Source organism: Schistocerca americana, chromosome 2, assembly GCF_021461395.2.
Source record: "Schistocerca americana isolate TAMUIC-IGC-003095 chromosome 2, iqSchAmer2.1, whole genome shotgun sequence".
Taxonomy (NCBI): Eukaryota; Metazoa; Arthropoda; class Insecta; order Orthoptera; family Acrididae; genus Schistocerca; species Schistocerca americana.
Window position 1 is genome coordinate 472476645 of NC_060120.1, and position 15038 is coordinate 472491682.

Sequence of the window (15038 nt, forward strand, 5' to 3'; positions counted from 1 at the left end):
TGGGGAATATGCCACTGAAACTGAGATACACATCACCTTGAACTACAGCGAAGGTGTTGTCACATGCAACGGTCTCGTGGACATCCGCAATGTGAAGAATCTAAAGATAAGTGGACTTAAGAAGGAATTGTCGGTTTGAACAATATCACGAGAAAGGTGGACGAGGATCTGACAAAATCTAACTCGTTCATCCTTACCTACAGTAGCACAGAACTTTCAGATTATATCAAGGATGGTTTCCTACGCCTAATTGTGTGGCCCTCTCCCCAACCTAATATTCTGTTTTAAATGCCAGCACTGTGGGCATACTACTCTAGGGTGTAAGGGAGAAGCTACTTTGAGTAAATGTGGTAAGGATGCCCATGAAGGAGTTGGTTGTTCATCTCCTCCGAAGTGTGTAAATTGCTCTGGAGATCACCCTCTGTGGACAAGAGACTTCAGTGTCTACCTAGAAGGAAATAAGATACGAGAGATTGAAACAAGAAACACATCCTGTATAGTGAGGCTAAGAATATCTATAAGACCATGCAACCTCTCACATTTATTACATAATTTGTTTCAACCCTTAAAAATCCTATTCTGACAACCAATGCTTCTACAAAAATGGAGGTCTTTAGTCTCAGCACTACCGCCACTTACTGGATGGAGCATTAATTGAACGGAAGTCGCCTAAGTGGGCGGTTGACAGGGCTAACCACACACTCTTCAGCCAGATGTTTATGTTCGAACATTGATGCAGCATCAAGGAATGTGTGGAAAAAATCACATGAGTGATCCACCATGTACCTTGGTGAGCCACAGAATGGCATTCAGCTATCTGCATCAGGCATGTGGCTCTACAGAGATCTAAATGCCACCTAACAGTAGACAACCTTGCAGCCTTTCGGGACGCAAGAGCCAAGGCTCAACGTGTCCTTAAGGAGAGCAATAAAAGTTCATGCAAGCATTCCTGGACTTTGTAAACCAATCCACTTGTTCTACAAAAGTGTGGGAAGCCGTCATTGTGATTTCTGGTAAACGCAGTCTTTTACTAGTAACAGCACTACTGAAACAGTCATCTGGAGACATCACTTAAATGATGGCAGAGCATTTTGTGTTGCCTATTGCTAATTCCATCCAAGATCTGGCATCCTACCACTACCATATGACTGTAGAGATGTGCCAGTTAGACTTCAGACCCAACAAGTCTGAGTCTTACAATTGTTCATTCTCCATGTGGGAGCTGAATTTGGTACTGTCTGAGGCTCTTGATACTACTACACCTGGTCATGACCAAACCTGATACTGCATGCTTCAACATTCACAAGCAGCAGTAAAGGAAATCCTCCTTGCATGTTGTAATTTGAAATGGCAGACAAGCCACTTTCCTGACTTGTGGAGAAAGGCCATTCTGATTCCTGTCCTCAAACCAAGAAATAACCAAACGTTTACCAGTAACTACCGAGGCATTGCCTTAATGAACGGTATAGGAAAGACCCTGGAATGAATCGTTAACCATCATATTGTCTGGGTGTTAGCAGCTCCTAAGCCACTCACAGTACGGATTCAGGACATTTCGATTCACTGTCAACAACTTGACCCTGCTAGAGGCGGATATTCTGGAGGCTTTTCTATGTACCCATCACTGTATTGGTGTATTCTTTGACAGCTGTAAGAGACCTGAGAGCCAGAACCTAGAAGGCACTGAATATCTTAAAGGGCCTGAGCCACAGTCTTGGTCAGCAAATAGGATGCGCGTGCTCCAGTTTTATAGGGCTTTCATGCTATCACAGCTAGACTATGGGGGCACAGTGTATGGATCAGCAAGGCTTCCATATCTCAAAATTATTGACGCTGTCTGCTATGAGGGGATTCAGTTGGTTACATGTGTCTTAGGACAAAACCTATATCCAGTGTGAGGCTGAGGCCAAGGAACCACCACTCCAGTAGCAGCACCTTATGCTCTGAATTTACCTGTACACCATACTCTTGCTCTTCTATCTCTGGAACACCTTTCCTCCAACAGTCCATGAGCAAAAAGGCCATTTGGGATCCACATGCAGCACTTGCTGGAGTCACTTGGTGTGGGACAAGTACAACCCCAACTCCAGGGTGTTAACCACCTGTCACCCTGGTAAAGGCCCAAAGTAATTTTAGATTTATTGCAGTATAGGAAAGTTACATTATTTTCTGACATTTATGTTGAGCACCACAACTCTTTAGCTGTATCTATGGATAAATCTAAACAGTGGGATTCTGTCGGTTTCTCTTTTGTTTTCCCCAATCTCATCATCAAGATCTAGCTGCCTCAAGACTTTCCTGGCTTTGATGCAGAATTATATGTAATCTTGTGAGCACTTGAGCAGATGAGAAGTGTTTCACATGGTAAATTCCTGTCTGTTCAGATTACTTGAGTGCCCTTCACTCCCTACAGTGCTTGCACCCAACAAACAAGCTAATCCATAATATCCAGAACACCCTCCTCCAACAACATAGGTTGGGGTGGTGGTATCTTTATAATGGGTGTTGTGGGGAACGAAAGAGTGAGTGTAGCAGCCGAGGAGGCATGTCGTGATGCTCATTTAGTTCAGTGTGCCACCCCCCTGTTTTATCCCAGGTATAGCACCTTTCACCCTTTTTTCCATTGTCTTAAGGTTTGAGAGATAGTACGATGTGTCCTTTCGTAGGTTTACTCCTTACTGTCTGATAAAAGTTATAGACATTTTATCCACATTCGCTTCTTTTAATGTTTGTAAGGACACTGATAACCCACCAAAATACAGTTCCATCTAATTTTCTGAAATCCACTCATTGAAGTGCTAATGACTTCCAGGCTTACACTGTCGTTTAACAGAGATCAGCATAATCAACGTTATAGTATATAGTATTCATTATGCTACTTATTATTAGGAGATATGCTGTCCAAGGTAAGAGTTTTAAATTACATTTTCACTAAATAAGACAGTTAACTAAATTTCAATAAGGAATGATCAAAAAGTTTCCATTTGAAGGCCTTACAGTTGAGAATTGGTATGCCAGTTAGTCATCCCACTGATGCACCGGGATGAAGATACCCAGTCTGACAGGAATTGTCGACCTTTCAAGACCTTTTTTAGGGGACCAAAGGCATGATATTTGTATGGAGGGAGATCGGTACTACAGGGTGGGTGCAGTGGTGTCTCCCAGTCGAGGTTGGCCTCCCAGATTGATCGTCATCTCATGTTGAATCGCAACTTGACACACCATTCACAACAGCGGTTTTCAACAGACATGCATTCCCATATACTTTCACCATTCTCGGATAAATGTCTATCGGTATTTATCCTTGGACAGCCAAGAAAAGAGTAACAGTTCATTGGTCCTGCTTGGATGCATTTGGTAATTACATCACCATAGTTCACATTTTCACATTTACCGCATGCACGTCAGAAAGCCACAAATGCCACATGATCCTTTGCCTATATGGTTGTGCTTATGCATGCGCAATGGAGTCTCACTGCATTGGACATACACTTCAGCAACACCCTCAAATGAAAACCTTTTGTTTGCTCCTTAAACATTCATGAAATATGTTGAGTCATATTTGGCCGAAATGTCTCCCATTTAAAAAAATCTTTTTGATAGTGGCAATAAGCAAAAAGAAATAAGTTTTAGGCATAATGTAGTGTTAGAATTCCTTAAATGATTAAATGGAATTATAGATAGGAGTGTTGTTAATTTCCTCTGTGTGAAAAAAAAGTTTGTTGTCTACTTGTAATATGAAGTTCTGTAAATATTACAGTGATGGATCAGTATTTAAGAACAACATTAAATTCTAAAAAAATCATAGATTTTTTCATAAATACATAAATGTAAAAGCTTGATGTGAGGCCTTATGACAAAACTTAGTTAGCCGCACTTGCTGTAGTGGAAGCTGGCAGCTGTAAACGCAGAGAATGTACCATGTATGACCCTTTGATTCTTTAATCTGCAGATATGTTTACACAAAATTGTATTGGCATGAAGGTTGAAATGTAGGTTCAAAGTGTAAGAAACTGTAATTACATTTAATACGCATTGATATTAAGATTCACAGCATAATAGGAACACTAGTACTCCACATAGTTTGTTTTTTACTCTTCTCACATGTAAGGTATTTGTTATTAATATTGTTTGTTTTTTGTATGTTCAAGCTTTCAGAAGTGAAAACTTCCCCTAATCTAGACTGAACTCTCCAGTACAGTAGTCATTGATTTCTGTGGTCTTTATTTGTAAAACAGCAGCAGCTGTGGATCCGTGGAGTGCGGTATCGCCGCATCAGATTGGTAGTAGCACTGGAGCTGTTCCAAGACAGGTGGCAAGTGGCATGGCAGTTGGTGCCGTAGCAGGAGGGGCAGCAGCAGCTTCTGTGGCAACTGCTACTGCTGTGCAAGACCCTTGGTCACCTGCTACCAACACTGAACACTCGAGTCCGAGTAGTACAGCTGGAGACCTTGATGAGTTTGACATCATTACAAATCGTGCAAGTGCCAGCACCAATGCCAACATGATCAACAATAACGGTATTTTTTTTATTGTTGTTATTCATATCACAGCAGAATTTTATTATTATTATTATTATATATATAAGGCTGCACTGTAGTTCCTTCTCTAGATTGTTGCACAGATGACAAAATGGTAGATACCGAAATAGATGACAGAGGGATAGAAAAACAATTAAAATCGCTCAAAAGAGGAAAGGCCGCTGGACCTGATGAAATACCAGTTCGATTTTACACAGAGTACACAAAGGAACTTGCTCCCTTTCTTGCAGCGGTGTACCATAGGTCTCTAGAAGACCGTAGCTTTCCAAAAGATTGGGAAAGGACACAGGTCATCGCCGTTTTCAAGAAGGGACATCGAACAGATGTGCAGAACTATAGACCTGTATCTCTAATGTCGATCAGTTGTAGAATTTTGGAACACATATTATGTTAGAATATGATGAGTTTTCTGAAGACTAGAAATCTACTCTGTAGGAATCAGCATGGGTTTCGAAAAAGACGATTGTGTGAAACCCAGCTCGCGCTATTCGTCCTCGAGACTCAGAGGGCCATAGACACTGGGTCCCAGGTAGATGCCATGTTTCTTGACTTCCGCAAGGCATTTGATACAGTTCCCCACAGTCGTTTAATGAACAAAATAAGAGCGTATGGACTATCAGACCAATAGTGTGATTGGATTGAAGAGTTCCTAGATAACAGAACACAGCATGTCATTCTCAGTGGAGAAAAGTCTTCTGAAGTAAGAATAATTTCAGGTGTGCTGCAGGGGATTGTTGTAGGACCGTTGCTATTCACAATATATATATATATATATATATATATAAATGACCTTGTGGATAACATCGGAAGTTCACTGAGGCTTTTTGCGGATGATGCAGTAGTATATCGAGAGGTTGTAACAATGGAAAATTGTACTGAAATGCGGGAGGATCTGCAACGAATTGACGCATGGTGCAGGGAATGGCAATTGAATCTCAATATAGGCAAGAGTAATGTGCTGTGAATACATAGAAAGAAAGATACTTTATCATTTAGCTACAATATAGTAGGTCAGCAACTGGAAGCAGTTAATTCCATAAATTATCTGGGAGTAGGCATTAGGAGTGATTTAAAATGGAATGATCATATAAAATTGATCGTCGGTAAAGCAGATGCCAGACTGAGATTCATTGGAAAAATCGTAAGGAAATGCAATCCGAAAACAAAGGAAGTAGGTTACAGTACACTTGTTCGCCCACTGCTTGAATACTGCTCACCAGTGTGGGATCCGTACCAGATAGGGTTGATAGAAGAGATAGAGAAGATCCAATGAAGAGCAGCGTGCCTCGTTACAGGATCATTTAGTAATCGCGAAAGTGTTACGGAGATGATAGATAAACTCCAGTGGAAGACCCTGCAGGAGAGACGCTCAGTAGCTCGGTATGGGCTTTTGTTGAAGTTTCGAGAACATACCTTCACCAAGGAGCCAAGCAGTATATTGCTCCCTCCTACGTATATCTCGCAAAGCGACCATGAGGATAAAATCAGAGAGATTAGAGCCCACACAGAGGCATACCGACAATCCTTCTTTCCACGAACAATACGAGATTGGAATAGAAGGGAGAACCGATAGAGGTACTCAAGGTACCTCCGCCACACACTGTCAGGTGGCTTGCGGAGTATGGATGTAGGTGTAGATTATTGTTGTTGTTGTTGTTGTTGTATCTGCCCTATTTAGTGATTCTCAGTTGCTTTAGCATTACTGCTGACGGAAGAACTTTACCCAATAGCTATTTATTCCATATTATATTATCTCATTGTTAACTTTAATATTTTATGATTATTTTTTAGAGATCAGTATGTTTTTTTAAATTATTATTGTTGTCATTTCTGCACCAGCATCTCACTATTGTGTTCAGAGATGCAGTGCAGTAGTTGCTGCCCCCCTCCCCCCGCTCCTTATAAATTCCTTGACATGTGCCAGGAATAGCTGTTATAAAAGTAATTCAAATGTTTTTGTTATAGACTTAAAAAATACAGTTGTGACACTCGCGCAAATTTTTGTTATACACTGTGATAGCAGTGCACCATACATATAGTGAGCTACACTGTTGAATACCACATCTGATTAATGAGAACAGCATCACTCGTACTGATTTGTAACATGGTTTGTATAGAAGGTAGTGTACGGAGTGCAGTAAATTGTAGCAGTAATAAAAATTAAACACTGAAGATCCCAAAAGCTATTAAAAGCACATTACGGGACAGTTTAGTTGCAATTTTCTCATAACCCAGACACATTTACTGAATAATATTTTCTTTTTAAGAACAAGAAATACATAGTAAACATCAGAATATGTGATGAGTGGCAGAAAGACTTCATATGTCTTTGGTTTGTTTACTACGCTGTGAAATAAACCTTTTATGAATTAGTAAAATAAGAGACTGGTGTGGAATGCAGTACCTAAATTATTCACTGTAACAGATAAACCCCCATTACTGGCCAAGCATCACCAAAAGAAAACACTATATGGTGATTTCTTACATAAAGATATGTGAAACTCAGATGTTACATGGAATTCACATTATGTAATGTTGTTCAGTACATAGCATGGTGACTCAGTGGGTAAATCTCAAGACTACCAGTTCAGATGTATGGGGTTCAATCCGTAGTCACAACTATAATTTTTTCTCTCTTTTCACTTCTATCACTTCTGCTAAGTTTTTGTTGCCATGAAAATGCCACCATGGTCCAGAGTCCATGTTAAACTGTAGATACCCGTTTAACTGGCGGGGCAAGTCTCTTCAGAAGACAGAGGAAGGCAAGGGCATAATCATCTCGAACATCATGTAATAATGAAAACATAATCTGTATGAAATAAGCTAATTCTTATCAAGTCAGTTGTGCAGATAACAAATGTAACAGAGATAATTGACAATTAACTCTTGTTTTTGTTTTATATAGGTCTGTGAACTGTACATAATACTGTAATAGTATAATAATAATAATAATAATAATAACGGTGGTGGTGGTGGTGATAAAATAAAACATTGAGGTCATACTAGTTCAGTACCTTACTTCAATTTATATTGTAGGTGGTGGTGGTGGTGGTGATAATGTATTTTGTCATTATTTAATTCAAAAGTGATGTTTTATAACTGTTCTTCTTCTTCAGATGAATGTGGAACATGCACGTTTGACAGGTCTCTAATTTGTAATTCATATAGAAAAGTGAAAGTTTCTTTCTCAAAAGAAGCCAAGAAATTCCCCCCCCCCCCCCCCTCTCCCAGTATATGGGGGGGAGAGCATTTGCTTAAAAAGTTGGGCCATTAATTGCAGCCTCTTAGACATTTTGTCTACAAAATCTGAGATAAGAATAAAACTATGTTGTTTGCAGTACTTCTGTTAGTGGTATTATGGTGACCATCCTTAATGTTTAGTGTGCCATGAATCAGTCTCACATGGACAAAAGCTTGGTATACATGAACAGAATAAAACATTTGTTCTGAAGGTAGTAATAAATCTCTCAACTTTGAGCCTAATGCTTCAAAAGGCGCAGAGTTCAGAACTGATGTGTCTTATAACAAGCCACCCAGAATAACACAAAATCAACTAAGTGAACTCGTAGAGATTCGGAACTATTGAATGCTCAACTTCTAATATTGCACCTACCAATCTTGTGGCATGTATTAATGTTAGAAGGCTTAATGGAAGCTATTGCAGTTACTTACAATCCTGAAGAATGGAGACTGTTCATCAACTATTCTTAAGACAACTGTGCTTTTCCATTTAGGTAAAGAGCCACTTTCAGTGCCTACTGAGTCTGCAGGTCATGTGGGAATTTTTGATGCCCTTACGATTCTTGCACTTCTACCAGGCATGCAATTATGTTAAATTTTATGAGACAGCCATTCACTGCCTTGTGTCTGTCTCAGTGGGACAAGTGTCTCAACTGCCAAGGTCAATACTTCTAACATACAGATACTGGTTTCTGTAATTATGCTTGTGGCTCGTTTCTTTTTGAATGCCTCTTATAACAGTGGTGCAGTTCCCACAAAATACATACAGATTTTAATGTACAAAATTAGTCACTTAGATTACAGCAACTATTTCATATTAAATATATAATGTGGAACAGATTGAAGGTTGTGATCAGCTAGGGATGTGGTTTTTTGGCAGGTATGTGAAGTAAACTTCTAATACCATAAGCAGTTTGTTCAACCAGAATCAGGTTGTTAGAATGACTAGGAATTGGTTAATTTTGAGATCCACACTATTGTAAAAATTAGCACATTAATTTTTAGAGAAGACTATTAATGAATGAATGACTCTAAAGCTGTGTGAAAGTCTGTGAGCAAATTGCATACAATCTTTGACATGCTGTAAGAATAAGAGCATACACTGTAACGTAATACCATATGAATTGGCTAACACTATGGAAAAAGTATTTTCGCATGGTATTTTTTTAATTCTGTATAAAACAAAAAAATCAGGTGACTGTTACAGATTAATGGAACGTTGTTCTCTCTCTTCAGGAGGAACATTGTCCCCTGATCCATTTGACTTGACTGGCCTAGGGGACTCATTGTCAGAAAACAGGCAAACCACAGCCAAGAAAACGCCTCAAAGCTTTCTTGGAGAAAATTCATCCTTGGTAAATCTTGATAACCTTGTAACCATGAATACCAAACCAGCTGCAGCAGCACCTCCTCCAGGTAAGACTGTTATCCTGACAGATGTTTTCAGAAAAAAAAACATTCTTTCACTTATACATATACATATTTGATGTCAACAAATGTATCTCTTTAAGAAGTAATTTTCTTGTTATCGCCAATCTGCATTTTATATCCACTCTGCTTCAGCCATTATCAGTTACTGTACTACTTTTAGTGTCATTTCATCAGCATTACCAGATTTGATGTGATGTGATTTGATCGTGGCAGGACGTTACTGATATCCGGCAGTTCTCCCGTGTTTTTATGGAACATTACCAGATTTACTTGAACGATGTTCCATTACCCTTGCTCAACTTTTTGTAGATGTTTTCTTATCTCTTCAACACACTATCCATTCCATTCATCTGTGCTTCCAGGTCCTTTACTGTTTCTTGACAGAATTAAAATGTCATTGGCGAACCACACAGTTATTATTGCTTCTCCCTGATGTTTAATTCCCTTTCCAAATTTTTTCTTGGTTCCTTTACGGTCTGGCCAGTGTACACATTGAATAACATGGGGGATAGGCTACAATTCTGTCCCACTCCTTTCTCAGCTGTGGCTTTCCTCTCATGTCCTGTGGCTCTGATAACTGCAATTTGGTTTCTGTACAAGTTGTAAATAATCTTTTGTTTCCTGTATTTTATCTCTGCTACCTTTAGAAACATTTCTGCTTTTGCAGGTCATTCAGAGCATCTTCCAAAGTTCTCTTTTCTCCCACACACTGTCCTTCAACGTCTCCTCCCAATGCAGTTCTCATAAGTTCATATCTTTCTTCATCTGGTCTCTCCATCTTGTTCACAGATGCCCTTCTCTTTTTATGGAAGACTTAACAGATTTCCACAGCCGCTCAGTATTCTGGGTGTGGACACTGGGGTCATCCGAAGACACGAATCCGCAGAATGGTTCACGAATTCGTGGTCGAACCCTTCAGCTTTCAGAGTCTTGTAAGACTGAAACCCGTCTGTTATAACTTTATTACCAGGCAGTATGAAGTGTTTCATGAGACCCACTAAAGTGACCTTGTCTTGGGACAATACTGTCACAATGAAACACTTCTGGGACTCTCTTTCTATTCCACCGAATACCCAAATGTGATCTATTTCACTTTGTGAAGATAGTCCTCTCTGGTTCTTTCGTCTAGCTATATGAGATTCGCTCCACCAATTGGTACGCTATCATTTGTCTCTACCACATAACAGACTTCTTGGCAAAACCCGAAGTAGTCACAGTTTCTGATGCTGTTGCTTGCAACGTGTAGTCTCGAATCCAGCACGATAAAAGGACTACGCTTGTCGGAATGGATAACTTGGAAGAGTCGAACCACATTTTTTTCCTGATACTCGTTCGTTTTCTGCACTATCCACAATGAAATTGCAATGGTATTTTAGTGTCGACACTCCTCTTATGAAGTTTTACAGACTTTGGAGCACCACAGTCAACACAGTCCCTCTTTCCCTCGTCTGGCAAAACTCCATATTTGCGGCAGAAAGGAAATTCATGGAATTAAGAGTTTTCCATGTCAGAGAGTCTGGGGAAGAAACTTCACGAACACCAGACAACACTCGCTATCGACAGAAACGGTCTGGCTTTCCCAATCAAGTCACAAATAATTAGGGCAGAAATGTAATGCAGATGAATTAAAGGAACAACAGAAAACAGATAAAAATGACGATTACAAATAATTGATCATAATGCTCACCACGGGACTCGCATGATAGATATACTACCTCACTTTCAATATTTGGATCCTACAACTTCGATAGGCAATCATTCTTGTAAATTACTGAAATGAATCAGCAAAATGCCTTTTCTGTCCGTCCGTCCCCCCCCCCCCCCCCCCCCCCAAAAAAAAAAAAAAAAAAAAAAAACCACCGGTGCATATGACTTTTCGAGGTGTCAAGAGTTGCTTAGGCTTAACCTTCATCGGGGATGAAGTGTGCCTCCATTCCATCAGTTGCCATTTTGTTTCAGGGTTGTCGTACGATACCAAAGTTTCATTCCCCGTGACTATCCGAGAAAGAAAACTGTTGCCTTCTTCATTGTAGCGTGTCAAAAACGGTCGCCTTCTTCATTGTAGCATGTCAAAAACTGAAGTGCACTGTCCATCCTCCATTTTTTGTGTTGTTCAGTAACAATTTTGTATTTGTATTTATTTATTTATCCTGTGGATCACATATTGTACAAAGTACACATGATATAGGACAAGTCATTTTTCTTATCAAATATGTAGTTTGGAGAAAAAAAAATTGGCCATGGACTGCCATTTAAAAAAATGTACACAAAATAGTTCATTGATGAATATAGTAACTTCACATACAGAGAATACAAACAATTAACATGGGGAACTAAGAAACATGTAGGCAATGTAGTGCTACTGTAAATTTACGCAAATAATCACTGAGATTACAGAATAGTGAAAATGTCAACTGGAAACACAACAGAAGGACAATGTCATTTAAAAACTACATTAAACATGAAATTAACATTGAGATTTCACAGACAATTAAGTTTTAATACTAATAGAATGTGTACTTGTACATTCAAAAAGCGAGTTAAAAAATTTGGGGAAGTGAAACTGAAACATAGTTGTGGATAGTAGAAATTAGGTTATTATTTTGCCTACAGAATGTTTTACTCTAATCATAGTATTTTACAAAGGAACTTTATAATTTTTCATTTCCAGGAATTCTTGTACTGAATAGAAACAGCGCTTTGTCAGAAATGCCTTTAGTTCATTTTTAAATATTGGATCTGGAGCAGTTTTTATTTGCTCTGGAATTTTATTGTGTAATAAGACACCCAGATGAGTTATATATTTTTGGTTTGATGATGTCCTTGAAAAAATTTGATGGATATTAGATTGCCCTGTGGTATAATGAGCGTGTATATCATTGTTTTGGATTAATTTGCCTGTTCTTGAGAGGTATTCCCTGGTGAATAGGATTGTTTCTTGAATGAATAGGGATGGGATGCTTAGAACATTAAGTTTTATAAATTGACATTTACAGGATTCCAGCTTTTTGAGGCCACAGATTATCCTCAGTGCTCTTTTTTGTAGTTTAAATATATTTGTGCTGTTAGTTGAATTTCCCCAAAAGATGATTCCACAGCGGAGCAATGAGTGGAACTGCGCATGGTATGCTTGCATTAGTGTGGATTTACTTGTAGTAGATTTTTAGTATTCTTAGTCCATAGCACAATGATGAGAGTTTCTTTGATAAGTTGTTTATATGAGTGTCCCATTTTAAATTTTGTTGGACCCATAGACCCAAAAATTTTGTTGCATTTACATTTTCAATTTTATCATTATTTAACTTTACTTGGATAGTTTTTTGATTGGATGTGGGAATTAGATGGAAGTTGATACATACAGTTTTCCCACTATTAACAATTAGGCCATTTTTGTTAAACCACTCAGAAAGTTTTTCCATAGAGTTATCAGATATTGTCTGAAGGGATTCAGGGCTACATCCAGTCAACACTATGCTTGTATCATCAGCAAACAGGATAGTTTTTTGTGGGCTCATACGTTCAACAAGATCATCTATGTAAATGAGGAAAAGTAATGGCCCTAGAACAGAACCCTGGGGAAAACCATATCTTATTGTTCTTTCCTCCGAGAGGAAAACTGTGTTATTTATTTTATTCTGTACATTAATATCGTATTGAAGTGATACCTTCTGTCTGCGGTTTTGTAGGTAAGAGCATAGCCAGTTTTGAGCCACACCTCTTATTCCTCTTCTTTCCAATTTAGCAAGCAGTATTTTATGATCTAGTACAGAGAGATCTAAGAAGATACCTGCAGCTATATTATGTTGGTCAATTGATTTCAGTATGTGGTCCAACAGTTCAAAAATTGCTGTCTGGGTGGATAAAGATTTACTAAAACCATGTTGTTGAATGCTGATTGGTGCGTGGTTTTTTATGAAATTTATAAGCCTGTCATAAAGTTTTTCCAGGATTTTTGAAAAGATGCTTAATATGGATAAGGGTCTATAATTGTTTACTAAATCAGGGGAACCTTTCTTTAGTAATGGTGAGACTTTAGCTATTTTGAGAGCATCTGGAAAAATGCCAGTTTTTAATGATTGGTTGTAGATGGTTGATAATGGCTTTACTATATGGGGAGCACACGCCTTTAATATGAGGTCAGGTACTTCATCATAGCCACTAGAGATTTTATTGGGTAACAATTTTATTACGTTCCTAATTTCATCAGGGTTTGTTTCATAAACAAACATTGTAGCATTAGTGCTGTTTGACGTATTGGTGGAATTGAAGAACGATACCTTGCAGTTTGCCTGAATGTGATCTTCTGCTAGTGAGGTGAAATATTCATTGAACTTGTTTACAACTGTGTATGGATCTGTGACCTTAGAGTCATTAAGTGTTAGTGTTTTCCTTTTTAGGTGTTGAACTAAAAGTTTCTTTTTTAATAACTTTCCACATAGCTTTCATTTTGTTTCAAGAGTTTCTTATGAAATTGTCATTCCATAAAAGTTTTGCTTGTCTAATCACTCTTAAGATAAGTTTTTTTGTATGCTTTACAATAGTCAGAAAATTCTTCAGTGACTATGTATTTTTTGGAGCAATATTGGAGAAATCTGTTTCTCTCACTAGAAATTTTGATTCCTTTTGTTACCCACAAGTTCCTATTTTGATTACTTGAAGTTTTTGTTTCAAAAGGAAATGCTGTATTAAAGTAATAAAGGAAGGAGTTATGGAAGCTTAAGAACATATTATCAACAGTTGTTTGCATGTAAGCACTGTCCCAATTTTCCTTAGCTAATAGGAAGTTAAAAATCCTAATATTGTCATCTGAAAAGTTTCTTCTTTTAAATACTTTTTTGGGGCTGATTTTACTATTTTCCATGTCAACGCTCAGTAGCTGAGCGTCATGGTCACCTAATATTGTCATCTGAAAAGTTTCTTCTTTTAAATACTTTTTTGGGGCTGATTTTACTATTTTCCAGGTCAACACTCAGTAGCTGAGCATCATGGTCACTGTATCCCATGCACAGTACTCCACCAGTGAATTTGTAACCAGTATCAGTTATGAAGATTTGATCAATTATTGAATCAGTATGCTCTGTTGATCTTGTTGGAGAGTGTATTGTGGGGATCATATTAAAGGATTTGGTCATGTTTAACAAATCAAGTTTAGCATTACTGTTTTTTGATAAATCAATGTTAAAATCGCCACAACGTATTATTCTCATATTTAATGAGCTGACACTATTCAGCAGAACTTCTAATTTGGTCATAAAATTTGGAATATTACTACTTGGTGCTCTGTATACATTTATAATTATATAGTTTAGTTCAGGCAGCTTAACCATAGAAGGCTCAAATTCCTTATCTTCAGATAATGCAATCTGTTCATTTAGGCCTACCTAACTGAATTTTATCTGGTCATTTACAAATATAGCAGTACCGCCATGTGTGGAGAAATTCCTACAATAAAAGCTTGTTAATGAGTACCTTGGATTAGAGGTTGACTGAATTTCTTCTTTAGGCAGCCAGTGTTCGGTAATACATATTACATCTGGATTTATTTGAGACTGAAGTAACACTTCCAGCATTTGAATCTTATTTCTGAATGACTACATTATGGTGTAATACAAGAAATGATGGACTTTGTGACTTTTCAGTTAAGGGTTTAGTTAATTTCTTTTCTAAAGGTATTTCTGACACAGCACTTACCCTAAAAAATTGGCCGAGATTTTATTTTTGTGTGTGGCTTCTTGCACGCAATTTTCAGTAGCAGAGATGGTTTTGAGTGGTTGACACAGTTCTGCTTCCATCAAAGCTTCTGTTTTTGGCCTAAACCATTTTGTT

The 15038-nt window shown here is 38.2% G+C and overlaps 1 protein-coding gene across 7 annotated transcripts in view; it reads left to right on the forward strand.

Annotated features, from left to right (window-relative positions):
- The window catches only part of LOC124596599 (epsin-1), a 168550-nt gene that overhangs the window by 113927 nt on the left and 39585 nt on the right, over nt 1-15038 (forward strand). For all 7 annotated transcript variants that reach the window (XM_047135795.1, XM_047135801.1, XM_047135800.1 and 4 more), the window contains 2 exons: nt 4239-4520; nt 9018-9197. In XM_047135795.1, coding sequence (XP_046991751.1) covers nt 4239-4520; nt 9018-9197 — 462 coding nt within the window. The remainder of the gene's footprint in view (nt 1-4238; nt 4521-9017; nt 9198-15038) is intronic.